The sequence below is a fragment of the Python bivittatus genome, unplaced genomic scaffold, assembly GCF_059951505.1.
Source record: "Python bivittatus isolate LINGU-HERP-01145 unplaced genomic scaffold, Pbiv_v1 ctg000520_np1212, whole genome shotgun sequence".
Classification (NCBI taxonomy): Eukaryota; Metazoa; Chordata; class Lepidosauria; order Squamata; family Pythonidae; genus Python; species Python bivittatus.
In genome coordinates, this window is record NW_028277080.1 from 630,916 (window position 1) to 649,768 (window position 18,853).

General features: G+C 39.6%; 1 protein-coding gene across 2 annotated transcripts in view; it reads right to left on the reverse strand.

Annotated features, from left to right (window-relative positions):
- TNKS (tankyrase) overlaps window positions 1-16,006 on the reverse strand; it is a 99,769-nt gene extending 83,763 nt beyond the window's left edge. The window contains exons 1-3 of one of the 2 annotated variants that reach the window (XM_007434776.4): window positions 15,379-16,006; window positions 8,013-8,237; window positions 4,206-4,301 (exon numbers count right to left, since the gene is read on the reverse strand). In XM_007434776.4, the coding sequence (XP_007434838.2) occupies window positions 4,206-4,301; window positions 8,013-8,237; window positions 15,379-15,934 (877 nt within the window). In that variant the 5' untranslated portion in view covers window positions 15,935-16,006. Of the gene's footprint in view, window positions 1-4,205; window positions 4,302-8,012; window positions 8,238-15,378 lie in introns of those variants that run through there. The other variant, XM_088147458.1, reaches the window with a different exon arrangement.
- Window positions 16,007-18,853: the final 2,847 nt, after the last annotated feature.

The window sequence follows — 18,853 nt, forward strand, 5'->3', positions numbered from 1 at the left end:
CTTTACCCCCTTAGTTTACAAGCAATGAACTCTTCATCCCATATCCCATCTCTTATCTATAGACAAATCCATAAAGCATAATCTTTTCAGTCTTGGTGTCAGCAGAAAATCCATTAAGGTTTACCAGAAATAACAACATATCTTATTTTAACCTTTATCAAATAAGCCAATTTTATATTCCTTCCTTTTACTTCTAACAGTCTTAATCTTTAGTCCATTCAAATAATGGTGTAGAATTTCATTTCTTTTCATTTCTTCTTTGTCCCTTCCCACAAGATTTTTCAAAGTTTTAACAAGCCTGTTTTGTAAATCCATTATAAAAAAAGTATCCAGGTCACTCTCTTGGTTTATTATTTGTATTTTCCTTTTGATTTTTGAAACATCAGCTGGTTTCTTTTGTACCTTTCTTTCTGATATTCTTTTCCATGTCATTCTTGTAGCCTGTCATTTGTAGATCCACTTTCGATGCCATCTCTGTCTTGTCAAATAAAGCTTGTTCCTCATCTCCCATATCTACCATAACATCTTTTGGACACAGTCTATTCATAGAAGCCAATATCGCTATTGACACTGTTGATAATAACTTCTGATTCCATTTTTCAAAAGTGTCCTTCAGTATTTTCAATGTTATGTTTTGCATCATTTTATAAGTCCCAGTTAATAGCTGTCAATCAGGCTTGTGTATTTTTCTCCTTTAACTAAAATCTTCAGTTCCCTCTGGTGTCCAATTTTTAAAATTACTTAAAATTAATCAATTTATAACTTTCTAGGATCAAAGTCTCATTTAGTTTTTTGCTGTTTATTTCAAATTTTTAAAATTCTTAAGCTTATGATTAAATTTTTCTTTCATTAAGGACTGAAGGCAAACTCACCCGGCTTTTTCAGACTTGTCAATCCAAAGGTCTCTAATAGCTTAAAAGTAAACAAGCAATTCCCTAACGTGATTAGAAAAGGAAGTTTGCGAACATAGTGTCCTTTAAAAGAAGCCAATTATGGTTGCAAGCAAGATGGCTATTCCCATCATTTCCCAGTGCTGAAAACCCACCAAGGACTGCTGTCTTGCAGTCTTCTCACAAGGAGCAACTGTTCAGAGCACATGTGGGTGATCTCCCGTCCTCTCCTTGTCTGGAGAGGTTCTGAAGACCTGGCCTGCTCACTGGCTTCATTCTTTGCCATGGTTGTTGGCTCCACTTTTTGCAGAGCCGTCTTCAGTCTGCCATTTCTTCCTCTGGAAACCCTGAAGGCACTATATTATAGAGCTACAGCTTCTCATTACTCTACAAGGCAGCCCTATGTAGAGTACACTGCAATAGTCCAGTGAAGCAGTAACTGAGGCATGACTATGAATAGAGCCAACCAGTGGAGTTGCAACAGATGTAGCTGTACAAAGCTTTCCTGGACATAACTGTCACCTGCTCAACCAGCAGGAGCTAAAAGTCCAGAAGTTACAAGCCAGTTCCATGAGGGAGAGTGTGATCCCATCCAGTACTAAAACTGATATTTCTCTGGAATTGGATAGCTTCTAAATCCAAGCCTAACCCTGTTTCTCCCTATTCATACCCTAATAGCACCAGATACCAGTACAACACTTCAGTGGTATCACCTGCTTGGCCAAGAGTCAAGATGTAAAGTTAAGTATCATCAGCATACTGATGACACCTGAACCTGTGTTGAAAGATGGTCTCACCCAGGGCTTCATGCAGATACTGAGTAAGAAAGGGGGGACCATTGAGCACTGTGGTACCTCACAACTAAGGAGTCATGAAATGGATCTCTCCCTTCTTATAGTCATTGATTGGAACCATCACTTTAAGGAGAACTACTGCAACACATTGCCTCCCACTCCCAACCATTGGAGGCAGTCCAGAAGGATATAATAATAGTATGGAAAGCCACTAAGAGATCATGCAACACCAGGAGGGTTGTACTCACACTAGAGGGTATCCATAAGTGCAATTAATGTCATTTCTGTACAATTCCTGGATCTAAAATCTGACTGAAATATGTCCAGATAATCAGTTTGCTCCAGGGCTCTCTCTGCACTTATATCCTTCCTAACTTCTCAACAACTTTTCCAAGGAAGAGAAGGGTGGAAACTTGCTGATAGTTATCCAAAATTTATGGTATCAAGCAATGGCTTCTTGAGGAGGGGGCATGTTTTTTTCAAGGCAGCTGGCAGTACCCCCTCACCCAGGGATGCATTTATCAACACCCTGACCCAGACCCCAGTCACTTCCCTGGCAACTTTCACAAATCAGGAAGAGCAGGGATCCTGACTACAAGTGGGTTAAAACTCTAAGAACTCTAAGAAAAACTCACAAGAAAAAACTCTAAGAAAACTCACAAGGCAAGGTCTCAGTCACCTCAAGTCTTGCCCAGCTCATGTTACAATTCCTGAAGGAAATGAGTGATTTTGTCTTCCAAAATTATTCATTATTAAACATTTCTTTTATATTCTCTGGGCATTTGCTAACTTCTCCAATTCTGATGAGAAAAAGTTTATTTAAGATTCAGAAGGCAACATAGTTGTAGATTCCAGGCCCATATTCCAATGTGAAAAAGCCTGAAAATCCATTCTGCATGCAGATAAAAGGGTTTGTTAAGGACAGGTCATGCCAAACAAATCTGATTACCTTCTTTGATAAAGTAACTAAATTAGTGGACCAAGGAAATGCTGTGGATATAGTATATTTAGATTTTAGTGAGGCATTTGATAAAGTAGACCACAGCCTACTTCTTGGCAAGATAGAACAATGTGGGATAGACAGTACCATTACCAGATGGAATTCCAGTTGGCTGACTAACTACATTCAGCGTGTAGTCATTAAAGGAACTACATCTATGTGGAGAGAAGTATGCAGTGGGGTACCTCAAGGTTCTGTCTTGGGCACAGTGCTCTTCAACATCTTCATAAATGACCCAGATGAGGGGATTGAAGGGGCACTCACCAAATTCACAGATGACACAAAGCTGGGGGGAATTGCTAACACTTTGGAAGATAGATGTAAGATTCAGAAGGATCTTGACAAACTTAAGCATTGGGCCCTTTCCAACAAGATGCAGTTCAGCGGAGAGAAAAGTAAGGTCCTGCACTTAAGCAGGAAAAACCAGATGCATAGGTGCAGGATGGCTCAACAGTAGTGCCTATGAGAGGGATCTAGATGTCCTGGTGGACCACCACTTAAGTATGAGTCAGCAAGGTGTTGCAGCTGCCAAAAAAGCCAACACAGTCCTGGGCTGGATCAACAGAGGGATAGTATCATGATCAAGGGAAGTGATAGTACCCGCTCTACACTACACTGGTGAGGCCACATTTAGAATACTGCATCCATTTCTGGTCACCACAATACAAAAAAGATGCTGAGGCCCTAGAAAGAGTATAGAGAAGAGCAACAGAGTTGATAAAGGGTCTGGAGGCTAAATCCTATGAAGAATGGTTAAAGGAACTAGGTCTGTTTAGCTTAACCAAGAGAAGACTGAGGGGAGACATGATAGCAGTCTTCCAATATTTAAAGGGCTGCCACAGGGAAGAGGGTGTCAATTTATTCTCCTAGCACCTGAGGGTAGGACAAGAAGCAATGGGTAGAAGCTTGTCAGAGGGAGATCCAACCTGGAAATAAGAGGAATTTCCTGAGTGAGAATTATTAAGCAGTGGAACAGCTTGCCTCCTGGAGTTGTGGGTGCTCCATCGCTGTAGGTTTTTAAGAAACAATTGGACAACCATTTGTCCGAGATAGTATGAGGACTCCTGCCTTGGGCAGGGGGTTGGACTAGAAGACCCCCAAGGTGTCTTCCAAATTTATGTTCCTATTATTCTTACTTGTGCTTTCAAAATTTCAGATATCCTTCTTTCTGATTATAATAGATATAAAAGAGGAGAAAGATATACTGTAGTGCTTCTCCCAACTGTACTTTTTTGAATTAGAAGGCAGATGAGAAAGGCAAATTAAGGATGATGTTTAGCATTAACCACTGTTCCATTTCCATCTTAGACTCTTCAGTTAATTCACAAGAGCACTTACAGATATGTACTCTTTAACCAAAATAATTCAATTACAAATTGCAAGTGCTATCATCTGCCTGAAAGTAAGCACAGTAAGCAATGTAGATTTTGAACCCTTAACAGCACTAAATCAACACACAGAAAACCCAGATAGAACTTTAGGAGGCTAATTACACGTGTCTTTACAATCATATATACTCACCAGTAAGTACAGCTTTTGCAGAAGGATCTGCAAGATCCAAAGCTGATTTTCCATCTGTGTTCCGAATATTTGGATCAGCTCCGTGTTGCAACAGTACTGAATAAAGAAATAAGAATAATTCTCAAATATTTGGCATATAGAATAAATGCAACTGCCAGTAAACGCATACACTAATCATGCTGCCAATTTTTTCAACAAAGATCACAATCCAGAAAGCTGCTTTCGTTCAAGAGACTATTCAACTACTGATTGGTTCTCCCTCAAAGGTGAACATCCCTCCTCATATCACATAACAAATTGGCCCCATAAATCAACTACTAGGCTTCAAATTTTCTCTAAACTGATTATGGACAATGCAGAATTGATAATGAAATGTATAGAACGTTTTAGAGCATGTTCTCTATCTCCTTTAAATGACATTTGGTATACATGCTTCAAAAAGTATTTTGCCATGAACATATCAGTTGTCTAGAAAATATGCACACATAATTTGCTACAAAGTTTTTTGAGTAAGTGGACTCTCTAATGCATTGATTCTTCTAAAATATACCAAATACCATGATCAAGCACAGTCGTCTTACACAGTCTTATCGGTCATTTTGCTAACACAAAATTAACAACAATTATCCTTAAATAATATTGAGGAACTGCAATCTTTTACTGCAAAACAGTATATGGCAGTAATAGATAATAGTATTCTCTGGTGTTGAAACACTAATAATGCTGATTTTTAGTAGCTTAGTTTCACTTATTAGCCAATAGTTCTTTGCAAATAAGTTACAAAACAGCTACCTATTTTACTTTACCAGACACTCACAGACTTTCAAAAACAAAAAGCCAAAACTATTTTCTTTTAATAATACAGATAACTGAGAAGCATACTTTATTTCTCCATTCTTGATCTTCATGGTAGAAGTAACAATTTAGCTAACACAAAATATTTATTCTAGATGACAGAAATCCAAGTGAGATAGCACTCATTCAAAATAACTAATGCATTAAATATATTCTCTGAATTAATGAATGGGTATCTTTTCCTACTTGGGGACAAATAGTTGTTTATAGGAATGCTAATTAAGAACATATACAGCTTAGATATTTCATTATTTCCACTTTTATAACCTCCCATATCTCATATAACAGCAGCCTGAGCTGGCTGCCATAATCTTACTTTATACCTTTCACCAACTTTACTAATTACTCAACTCATTAATCCTGTTACGTTCCACTTAACAGAAAGCCAAGTAAACCACATGTAAACTGTAAAAAAATTGCACTGAAGCCAATTTTCTTCAATGTAATAACAAAGATGACGCTAATACTTACGTAAAACCTTTATATTATTCAGCATATGATATAATTGTAGATTCCAAAGCATCAGCTAAACTAATGTTACAATATAAATTTTATACTGATAAGGTTTATTAAATAACTGTCTTCTGAAAAAATGCCACGTGTTAAGATAAGAAAATGCATATCCAATATATATCCCACTAATAAGACTGAGAGTGAGATGGGTAAATTTGGATAATAATGAATCTAATTTTAAAAAATTCCAAGAATAAAAGTATTTTGTCACAGGCCTTTGAAATAAAAGAAGAAGCTGACACTAATTTTTGATGGAAAGCAACCTAAATACCTTATATAGGTAGTCCTCGGGTTACAATTGCAATTGGGACTGGGATTGCCATCACTTAGCAATGCAGTCGTAAAGTGCGATGTCATTTCTGTTTTTTCCTGGCTCTGAGGTCCACTGATAACGGTATCACCAGATACCAGGGTCAGACTTACTATAGGTAGTCCACACTTACCGACCACTCATTCAGCAATTGTTCAAAGTTGCGACAGCACTGAATGAGTGGCACTTATGACCGGTCCTCAAATTTCTGGCCATCGCACCCCCCCAGTCATGTGATCATGATTCAGGCGCTTGGCAACCAGCTCACAATTACAAACATCATAGTGTCCCGTGGTCACCATTTGTGACCTTCCCTGCTGGCTTCCGACGAGCAAAGTCAATGGGGAAGCCAGGAGGAGGTTGCAAATAGTGATCACATGACATCATACCTAATGACCACACGGGAATTGCCTAACAACCGCTGTCATAAGTATGGAACTGCTGTCATAAGTCAGCGTGGTCACTTTACAACCATGTCAATTAACTATGAAGTTCCCAGTCCCCAATTACCATTGTTAACCAAGGACTACCTGTATTATAATATAAAAGATGTAGTATAATTCAGTGAAACTAGAGTCTGGATACCACTTTTATAACTTCTCACACACATACACACACAAAAACACATTTTTCTAAAAGATAACCTTGTCAAAAAGTTGTTCCTCAACAGACAGGTCAGCAATATAGTACTTCAGGATGCCCATATGCCCAACAGGCTTCTTGTGTCCCACAACTTTCCTTCATAAAGTTTATCAATCAGTGGAGTACTGGGACCTTTTCTGCTTTTTTGACTGAAAGTTATAATCAAGAAAGTGAGAATATCAGATTCAGGTTCTCTCATCAGATATATCCAGCTGATTGAAAAATGAAAAAATAATGGGACTAGCTAACTTCTATTTTGTACCTTTTCTTTTGTCATTCGTTGTTCAAAATACAACAAATACAAAATGAAAGGCAGTGGGGCTAAGCTGTTGAACTGGCACTTGGGTCAAGTTGACCATCAACCCTTCCTCAGTGGAAACTCACTATGTGACTTTAGGCTAGTAACTCTCTCCCAACCTAAGGTACCTCACAAGGTTGTTGCTATGGGAAAAAAATGGGAGAAGGAAATGTTACGTATGCCACCCTGAGTTCCTGAATGAAAGGCTGGATATGATTTTAACAGAAGGGAGGGAAGGATCCAATAATTAATGGAAGAAAACTTTATACCTGCAGAAATATCATCTTCTTCTATCTTATACTTAATTTATTGATGGTAGGTGAACTCAAGGGCTCAGGGCTTGAACAACTGAACTATCTTCTTGCAGTCATGTTTCCAAATGTTAGCAACCAGCTTACTACTTTTGCTCTGCTGTCATTTAAACTTAGAAAGAAATACTTCTTAGTCATAGCTCTAGGTTTATCTTGTTTTATCCTTCTTACGTCTACTATTCTTTTTATTATTTCATTTTACAATCTTACTATTCCACTGTTATTTTATTGTATTTTATGGTATGTTATATGTTATGACCTTACTTATTACTTAATTTAGTTTTAGAAGGCTTCTGGTTACTTTGGAAGTACACTGTCTAGTCAAGAATTTAATAATCAATAAGGAAAGGACTAAAATGATACGTTTAACATCAAAATCTAAATGGCATACAGGTCAAAATCCAATCAATTATATTCTTATATCATTATCTATGCACATTATTTTCTGCCTTATGATAATGGTAATTCAGTGTCATAGCTGCAAAACCTGATGCTGAAAAAATTATGGGAAGAATTCTTAAATTTTACATATGTATTACATACATACACAGCTATCTCTTATCTTGAATCTAGTAAAGTTGTAAATTAATCCCAAATATTGTATGAATCAAATATCAAAATTTTTCAGGCCATAGACGGTAGAATTTTATATTTAAATTGAATTTGGCAATGCTTGAATGTAACATTGTTTTGGCTGATTAAGTTTGATTCTATTTACTTTATATTTTTTGTATTACCTAGTAAAAACCTTATAAAATACAGTTAGAAGACTTGTACAGACTTCTCAATGGAATTTCTAAACATGCTTTGACTTTGATACTTATGTAATTCTTTAACATAAAAGACACCCAAGACATTTTAAAGAAAGACACACTTACCAATACACACATCTATCTTGCCTTTAATTGCAGCTTCATGCAGAGGAGTATAGTTCCAGTTGTCTCTGGCATTTGGTTCTGCTCCTTGACACAGCAAGAGGCTAACTACCTCAGCATGACCAAAGGAACAGGCATTGTGAAGAGGTATCAATCCACCATCATCACGAGCATGGACATTGGCTCCTGTCTGTAGCAAGTGTTCCACAACATCCTTTCTTCCAAAACCTAGTGAGAAACAAGTTGGATTAATGCAAAATAGCATGCACAAATATTACCATAGTATAAGACACACAGGAGTATAACTCTCTAAAATACATTTTACTGAATTTATAATTAGTCTACTGCTAATACACTGCAAATAGTGCAGCTCTATCTTGCTGAATTATGTATCCTGAGGTCCAGCTAGATATTATATATGTACATCTGTAGAAGTAGCTGGTTTTTCAAAAACTTAGAAGTGCCAATTGAGAAATATTTTTAACCTTTTCTTTCCTGCCAAAATCCTTTCCCACAGCAAATAACAACAGCACCGCAATATGGAAGATGATCTAATCTCTTTTACTGGCCTGCTACAGATGAGAAACTTTCTATAATTGCTATTTAAAAAGAAAACATATATATTAAAGTGCATGTCTACAGTAATAACACATAAACCAACCAGTTAATAAATTAAGTTGTTAGATTTAAATCTCATTTTTCCTTCAGGAAGTTGCTCAAAGTGGTTACAGTATTTAGTTCCTGTTCACAGAATAAAATTTAAAGTATCACAAAATCATTTGAACCATGATACAATATGGCTAATAAGCCTGAAGTTGTTAGAAACAGTACCAATAAGTATTACAAAGCAGAAGTAAAACAAAAAAGCATTTGAAATATTTATTTGTACTTTTAATTCTACAAACACATATACATAAGTGAAAATGTAAACTTTTTCTTTACTGCAAATCTGGCAATAGCCCAGCAACTTCCACTTTTTTTTTTTTTTTTGGCTGAAGCACCTTAATTACCAAATCAGTTCCTTATCTTGAAGGGAGATAAGGGTACTCCTGCACTGGTTTCCAGGAGATAATTTTTCAAATGATCAATTTATATCACTATTTCTGTTGAACAGCAGCATTCTGGTTAGATCTATAAAAATCATAGAAGCGTATTGCAGACACATGATAATATAATACATGAAGAGAGGACGTAAGCCCTCAGGAAAAAAAATGAACATTGTTGAAATCTGTAATAATACTATTCATAGATTAGGTTCACACAACATGTTAAATGAGGCTAAAATGAGGTTGGGTTGTTTCTAGTTTCCATTGTTGTGGGGATCTGATCATTGTCTTGGTATGTTATTTGTTTAGATGGAGCAAGTTGTCAACCCAGTTAACCTAGACTTAGAGTTTATCATATTACACAAAGTCAGCCAAATATAGGTAATCTCGACTTACAACAGCAATTGGGACCGGAATTTCCATCACTAAGTGATGCGGTTGTAAAGCGCAACCACATTGCTTAGTACCAGCAATTCCTACAGTCCCAGTCGCCATCATTAACTTAATCCCACGGTCATTAGGCAAGGCAATTTCCTGCTGGCTTCCGAGAACCAAAGTCAGCGGGGAAGCCAGCAGGAAGTTGCAAGTCCCAGGCTTACAGGCAGGTAAGTGGCTGCTGTTGGGTAAGGAGGAAGCAAGGAGGTGTGCAGGAATGGGTCAGGGAGGATGCACAAGGGTAAAAGGGGGTGCATAAGAGGCACTGCATGGGTTGGGGAGGGTACGCAAGGGTGCACAAGAGGTGCTGCGTGGGTTGAGGAGGGTCAGGGAGAGTGCACAAGGGTGTGAAGGGGTGCATAAGATGTGCCATGCAGGTCAGGGAGAGTGTGCGAGTGGCCAGCGCAGCGCAAGCACAGAGGGGCTGGGGGAAGGCACGCAGGTGGGAGAGCCTTACTCCAGCGATTTGCAACCTTCCCTGCTGGCTTTTCCCCATTGAAGCCGGCAGGGAAGGTTGCAAATGGCGATCATGTGATCGCAGGGACTTGGCAACCTGTTGTAAGTGCAAACGGGTTGCCAAGCACCCAGATCACGATCATGTGACCATAGGGATGCTGGGATGGCCAGAGGAACCGCCTCTCCCCGATTTTGCCTGCCCGTCCCATCAGGTCTGGCAGAGAAGGAATGCTGCGGATCCCATCTGCCAGAGAATTATATTTGGTGGGTCCCAGGAGGCGGGCGTTCTCTGCCGTGACGCCCGCCTTGTGGAATCTTCTCCCATCAGCAGTGAGATTAGCTCCATCCATCTTAACATTCCACAAGTCCCTCAAGACCTGGCTATATGATCAGGCCTGGGGCTCCCAGGGGACTGGGGAGATTTTACGATGGCTCCCTTATTAATTTTATCCTCTCCTATTTTGTGTGTTTTTACAGCTTTTTTATTTGTAATTGTTTTTATGTATTTATTCTTTTTAATTGTTGTATGCCGCCCAGAGTCACCGTGTGTGAGATGGGTGGCTATATAAATATGATAAATAAATAAATAAATAGCCACCATTCGTACAGTGCCACTGTAACTTGGAACAGTCGCTGACCAAATGGTTGTAGGTTGAGGACTACATGTAGATAAAAGGACAGGATTGTTGCCTTGGTCTCCTATTTGGAACACAAACTGTTACATCTTGTTTCAGCATGTCAGCACTGTTTAAGAAGTTGTAGACAATGTGAGTCTATTTTGCTGATATCATATGGCAAATGTTTACCCACAATATACTAATTTTTAAATAATTGGTTCTCACATTAGACATCTTCAGTCTAATCCCAGGTATACAGATTGTTACTGATCTTCCCCTATACAAGGTACCTTCTTTTAGCTAAAACAGAGAAGGCCCATGTATTTCAGATTTTCTACTCAGCAGCTGCTCCAGTTGCTATGTATCAATATTATAGGTCAGAATTCAATTTCTCCAATCAAAACTGCCTAAACACATGTGTGTGTGTGTGTGTGTGTGTGTATTTATGTGCGCACAAACTGCTTCAATAGCAACACTAATACTTCTATACTACTCAAGCAAGATTATAGGGCAGAGATGCACAACCCAAAAGAGCCCCTGAAAGACTTGGATATCCAACTCCAGAGACCTTCAAAATTGTTACCAAGCTATAGTTTTTATGTGATAGAAGGGAAAAATCACTAAAAACATTACTAGAATAATCATATTACCTACATTTATCTTAATTAAATTTAATTAAAAGTAGTTTTTGTCCTGGCTCCTCCCACTACTTTTTGAAATGTGCCCCTTATTCTAGCCATAGGCTTAAAAAAAGTTGCACACCCAGTTCAATTAATTCTGTCATCCTTACTTTATATTTTTAACATTTCCCATGAAGAGCATTATTAGAGCTTAGGACCTGAATCTATTACCCAGAGCCCTGAGTGTCCATTACAGCCAATCTCCCCCCCCCCCCGCTCCATCCACTCAAGGTTTAATTGTCACCTGGAGAGTTATTCCTAGGAGGGACTGAAACTAGAGAAAAAACTATCTCTTTCCCATATGATATAACAATCAGAAAATGTCTTCAGTGGCAATTAGGTTTCGGAATATTAGCTCTAGTAAAAGCTGTAAAAGCTCTACCACTTAGTGACTGATAAGTAACCCTTATCAATCACTAAGTAACCCTACCCCAATGTACCTTGAAAATCACTGTCTACTCCAGACACACAGCGATTAACTTCAGAAGACAATGCAAATCAGGGACATTAAGCAAAAGTCAATTCTCCAGTTCCTATATACTATAACATTCAAATATCACCACTTGTATGTCTACTAAATACAGGGGGGGGGGGGGACTCTTCCACTGGCATTAGCTTTTATCTCTCCTCTTTCACTGTTTGTTCCTCCCCCCCATTCCTAAACTTCTCCTGACATTCTGACATCATCCCATGAATTTCTGTTTTATTTCACTTTATTATGAATTTAATGTATAAGATAATGGTGTGGAATGGAAATGAATAACTCTCAGTTTTGCAGATGAACAAAGATTTATGACTACTACACTGTGAACCAGCTATGTACAAACAGATAAATCTTTTAAATCACTTGTACATTTTTAGATGGAATTTCAGTTATTTTCATCAGCTGCCTAAAATATTTGTAATGAAAACATAGCATTCTTAATATTTTATATCATAATTTGAAAAATATTAATCCACTACCTCGGATTTTGGACAATTGGAGAATCTTTCAAGCTCCCTGAGTGTCCAGAAAAATCTTCCTTGGGGCAGGAGGGAGGGGATAATACACTTCATCCTCACTCTTTCCATCTTCAAGAAAGGAGTGCAGAACTTTTTCTGCCAGACTTTTTGAGCAGAATATATTTTTTAATTTTAGTTAAGCTTTAACTGTTTTGACTATGGCTGTTAATTGCTATGAATAATTTATCAGCAGGAAGACAGGTATAAATTGAAATAAATGTTTGAGTAAATATAAGTGTCTCATCACTGATCTTTTTACTCAAATATTAAAGCAACTCTGAAAAAGGTGAGTATAGCAGACATTCTTGACAGTTGGTCAATCAGTAGTGGTTAAGTCTCATGTGCCTTAAGATTGCGACTAGTAGCAAAAACTGGAAAAATATGCATATATACATTATTTTGATCTGGAAACAAATAATAGCATATCTAGGAGTAAAATATACATATAAAAAAATGAACAGAAAAGTTATCGCACAAGCTGACTCAAAAGCCTGTATTGGCATAACAAGCAGTTTTCCAAATTCCACTTTTATTCCAATTTGGAGTTGGAGTAAAAACTTGTTTTTAATTTTTTAAAAAATTTGTTTTGAATGGTGAAAGTTACATTTTCTGTGCTTTATGAATGTTTGGTTTTTATTAATTACCTTATGTAAATTAAAATAATAAAAAAAAACATTACTTGCTCCCTTGACCAATTTCTGGTTTATTTTCACTCCTTCAGCTACTCATTTCTACATCTCTGTGGATTAAAGGCTCTGAGATCATGGGTTAGAATGATGGTATAATCCTAAAACAAACTGTTTCACACCATTTCACACATCTCTCTAAGCCAAACACACCACTTTAGGGCTTAGGATGTATGAATCCAACCTAAATCATGTCAATCCTGAAACTAGTATTATTCACTTCTCTAAAGTAATTTTTAATACAGCTTCAGAAAACAATTTCTACATAAATGCCCTACCATTGAACCTATAACAATTTTCACACAAATTAGTGCAGGTGAGGCCTAATCAATATCACATACAAACTGAGAGCATCATCTCCAATGCATCTATTGTTTGTGTCTTCAAATCAGTTTTTTACTCCTGGGATTGCCTGGACAAATCCCTACAATCTTCTCGGCAAGGCTTTTCAGAAGTGGTTTGCCCTTGCCTCCTTCCTAGGGTTGAGAGAGAGTGACTGGCCCAAGGTCATCCAGCTGGCTGTGTGCCTAAGATGGGACTAGAACTCACAATCTCCCAGTTTCTAGCCTGATGCCTTAACCACTACACCAAACTGGCTCTTTTAAGGCATCTGTTGACCCCTGTATATTCAGGATAAGATAGCTGTTGGTGGGCAAACTACTCTATGTTACACAAACAAGTATTAGAGACTCCACAAGTTTTTTTTTAACTTTAAAATGTTGACAATCAGAAATATTTAGGATAGCAGAAAGGGAGATGAAGGGAATCATTTGAAATATCTTTACTGCATTTTATCTTATGCATCTCAGAAAAGCAGCATAATTGCTTTAAAAAGTTGTGGAGTTTTACCAGAACAGGCAGAGCAGTTGGTTTTGGATAGTCTGCGCCCAAACTTAAACATGTGTTTTTCATATTTTTGGTCCATATAGAGAAAAAAATGGGACTGTTTTTTCCAGCTATGTACCAAACACGGTTGTGGAAACAACATTATATTTGTTTCACACTGACTGATATGCCTTCCCAAGAGAATGCTGGGAATAGCAGTTTGGGAAAACAGGCTATTAAACTGATTTAACCATGTGATTTATCCTTTAAGTCCCTCTTATGGAAAGCTTCAAAAACACTTGCTGTAATTATAAACTGCTTTTGAGAAGAGAAAACCATTATTTCCATGCATATTGTTCCTCACATTATATAACAAAAATAAACATGCCAGGTATATAATCAGCCTGCCTCTGAGTTAGCTCTTCAAATCAAATCAACTTCCATAATTAATTGTTCAGGTAAAATAATTCCAAGAATCACACATCCAAGTTTTTTTGGTGTGCTTTCCCACTATTTTTGCCCATTTTTTCCTTAGAATATGAAATCTCAAATTTATTTCTCTGATGTCTCATACTACATAGACCACTCAATGGAGTAATTTTTTATAAGCAGTTGATTTTAGCAAGTCGAATTCATGAAACTTTACACCATATAGTCTTTATTAAGATACCTTACAAAAATCCCTAACAGGATTACTGTAGATCTTACAAAAGTCATAGGCTGAAAAACACAATGTGCGGAGTGATCCTCAGAAACAACTGTCACTAAGCTGGGATTAAGAACCTATGGTGCTCTACACCCCTTGTTCTTTAAATGAATGAAGTAGTAAGGGATTTAGGACTGTTCACCTCTCCAGGGATGATTCCAAGTTACAGAGAATCCTTCTCACAACTTTCCAAGAGCTCCTTGTTCTCATCCTCAGTAGCTATAAATGTCCTCATCAGATGATCCATAGAGGATGGGCATTCTCTAGGCAGCCCTTCTGGGCCAAACCCTCATAACTTTCTGGGTTCATGCACCATATTAACACAATGGCTGGATTTGCATCATAGACTAAGCCAAAACAGATTAACCATATTATGGCTTAGTGCAATGTGCAAACTCACTTTGCTCTAACAGCACAATCTTTCCCACTGTGCTGCTGCTCCTTCAAGGAATCGATACATTCCTTTTTCCCTTCCCTTATTTACCTGTTCTCTTTCCGACCCCACCAGTCCAGTCCACCTAGGAAGAATGGAAAGGCAAGCAAAAGAAGGCAGGCACTCTCTCTTGACATGAACTCAACCACATTCTTCTCTGGACAGTACAAGAACTAGCCTGAGGAGAGCCAATCCTCCTTACCCTGCAGCTCAGGCAGAGCAGAGGCTGCTCCTACAGAGGGAAGCTAGCAATTTTGCTCCCTTGTGTGCAAGGCTCTTCATTGCTCCATACAGAAGGAGAGGGAAGACTTGAAGCCAGTTATCGCTTACTATCATCCCTTCCTTGTGCCAAGAGGGAGTTGGAGCCATTCGCCCTAGAGGAGCCTGCACTGTGAGCAACTGTTTCTGCAGGGACAGCAGTGGCAAGGCGTCCCACAAAACGGCAGTTTTGGTGCTGCTTTTGGGCTCCCCCGGGACTCTCACCTGCCGCGAAGTGCAAAGGGGTGGATTTCCGCCCGGCCATATCTTTGGCGTTGACGTTCGTAGCGTCCACCAGGCGCCTGACCCGGGTTACGTCCCCATTGCGGCAGGCCTCGAGCAGCTCCCGAAAAGCGCCGCTTCCCACGGGCGGAGGAAGCGGCTGCAACGGCGGAGGGGGTGGGTCGGGGCTGTCAGGAGCAGCCGGGCTGGAAGCACCAGAGGAGGACGAGGACGACGAAGACCCGGAGCTGCTGCTGCTGCTGCTGGTAGCGGCGCTGCTGGCCCCGGAGCCTGGCGGCGGGGGAGGCCCAGCGCTCTCGCCGGCGCTCTCGGGAGAAAAAGGCCTCTCCGTCACCGCCGACCCTTCCCGGCCGCTGCTGGCGGGGGCCTCGCCCTCGAGTCCGGCCAGAGTGGGCCGCTGCTGAGGGGAAGCTCCGGTGGGAGAAAGGTTGGGGCTGCGAGGCGGCGATACGGGCGTCTGGGCTGGGTGATGACTTGGAGGGTGAGGGGGGTGATGATGATGCTGCTGCGAGCGACGCGACGACGATGCCGCCGCCATTTCCCCGCTCGAAGAGCGCTCTGGTCCTGTCACTGCGGCAACGGGGACGGATTGCCCGCCCTCGCATCCGGCTTCCTGGGGCCAATCATGGGGCGGCGGTGCGGAAGTGACGTAGAAGGCAGTGAGATGACGGAAGATGATGAGCGGCACTCTTTCCCCGGACCCAACGTGGAGGGCCGGGTGTTCGGTGGCTTGGGAGTTAGCCGTGAGGAACGGGGCTCGGAAGTGGACTCTTGCAATGAGCTCGGTTCCTGGCGCTTTCATGGAGTCCGCCGTGTACTTTTCCAGAGAGTGGTTTGCCGCTGCTTTCTTCTGGATTTTTTTTCTTCCTAGTCATAGTTCTGGTGTGACTAACCAGATCTCACCCAGCTCACAGTGGTGCTCAAAAGTTTGTGGACCCTTTTGAATTTTCAATATTTCTGCATAAATATGACCGAAAACGTGATCTTTCTCCGCCCAAGTCCTAAAGTTAGATAAGGGAACCCAGCTGAACAAAGGAGTCCAAAACATTTACTTGTTCATTAATTTATTGAGGAAAATGATCCACTAACTACAAATAACTAGCTTTTGAGGCCAGACAAGACGGCATACCTCAAAGTGAAATGGTAATTAGATTCGGAAATGACTCTACAATGCTACAGGCAAGGTTCGACTATATTGTGTTATTCATTAAATCCACTTAAAATCTGGTTGATTTAAAGAATCCATTTGCATGTCTAAAGCTAGGCTTACCTTTTGGCTCTAGAGTAAAACCACAAAGCCGGCTTACAATTACCTGCTACAGTGAAAAACCAGATCTCACAGTTTGAGACATTCACAGTTGGTTCAATGTTTTTGGGAAAAGTACCTTACTCTTTAACACCTGAAAAAGGACTCAAAAAAGGGTAGGGAAGAGAATTGTCTGGACTTATTCTGCCGGGAAAAACGCTTTAAAGAGGCTTTCAGACTGCATGCCTTATTCAGAAATAACTTCCTGGTGTTTAGTGGGGCTTACTCCCAAGTAAATGGGAGAGCCCCTGTCAGGGATGGTAAGTTGCTGAAATAACCACAAGGGGGCACTCTTGCTGCATTTTTGAAATATGGTGGTTGAACTATATTCTGAATCTTTTCTACTGTTAAACATTACTGTAGGATTTAGAAACATTCAAAAGCTCTGCAGAATCAGGACAAAGGCCCACTTAATCCAACATACAGTGTCCTACACTGACTAACCAAATGCATTCAGGAAATTTGCAAATAAGAGCAAGAGGGTGATAGCTCTTTTCTGCTGTGACTGTCTTCCAACTTTTTCCAGTGTGCTTCCTGTGATTCAGAGGAAGTAAAGTTTCCTTTGAGTTGAGTTCAGTTCCTAGTAATTTCATGGACACATCCTTGCAGTTTTCTTGGTAACAGTACTGAAGTGATTTGTCACTGCCTCCTGAGATGCTTTTCAATTTCTCAGTCCAGCCTACAACCAAAGTGTTATCAGCAACTGAGTTCCAAACCAATTCTCTAAATCAATTTTCCAAATCAACTTTCTCAACCTATTTGACAATTTACACATGTGCAACCCCCCCCCCCATTTTCCAAATCATATCAGTCATCTGAACTGAACTGATTTGGTTCTTTGAACTCAACATTTGAATTAAATAGACAGATTGAATTAATAATTCAAATTGGATCAGATCTAGCCGACAAAACTAGTAGACACTAATAGCTAAATCCTCCACAAATTTGTCTAGTTTCCTTGTAAAACCATCTAACTTGGGGTCCATCACCATGGTTGTCCAAAAGGGCAGCAGTTACTTCCCAGGAGCCATAATTAATGATTAAATCTACAGCCAGGGACAACATCTGCAGTTCCAGGAATAAATATGTGATTCCAAGAGATTTGGAGCAAAATAAAATTTAAGTAATGCAAAAATGGCTTTACTTTTGCTGATGAAAAAATAACTAATCAACAATGTCAAATTCAAGTGAACTCCAGATCCAGAATAGGATTCATGCTTTTCCCCATCATGCAGACTCTTTACAGAATGTTCATCAACATTTCCAAGGGAGCACAGTAATGGTTTCTGCTCCAGGTGCAGAGATTAAAGGTTTAATCCCTGGTCTCTCCAAGCAGGGTTGGGAACAACTGTAGTCTGAAACCCTGAAGAGCTTCTGGGTTCTTTTTAGACAATATTGAGGTAGATGGACCAATGGTCTGACTCAATATAAGGCAGTTTTCCATATTCCCATATTATGGGACCTTTTTCCTGACAAATCTTGTGAAGTTGTTAAATTTATGAAAAAGATACACCAAAATGTTCTGTCATGGAGCCAAGCAATGAAGCAGACATCCAAAAAATGGTCTGGTACATTTTAATGACTTGTCTAAAATTACATCTGATTTTGCACCTCTCCTTCCCTAAGACATCCTGGAAATATTTGGCGGCAGTGAATTCAATAGTTTAATTATGCATTATATAAAGAAGCATTTCTTTTTATACCTTCTGTGTTTCACCATGTTTTGTTTCAATGGGTGAGCCTGAATTATGACATTGCAGAAGGGGAGAAGAACTTCTCTCTATCCATATTTACCATACCAAGCATGATTTGCAAGCAGTCAGAAAAAAATAGACAGCTACCGTGAAGAGATGGACAGCAGACACACACAGGCACACACACAAAATAGACATATGCTAGGAAATGGACAGGTAAAATGCACATGGAGAAATGCAAACAGTGGGTAGAGACAGAGGCCATGGGCAAGGAGGACAGAATTTTTCCCCTTCTCATTCAAGTGAGTAGAGAAAATAGTTCAGTTGACTTGAGTAGGAGAGAATAAAGCTTCCCCCATCCAAAATCAGCTAGCAAGGTGGAAGGGATGGAGCAAAAGACTCCATAGACATAGGCTGGAAGACAAAAATCTCCCCTGCCAGAAACTGAGTGGTTATG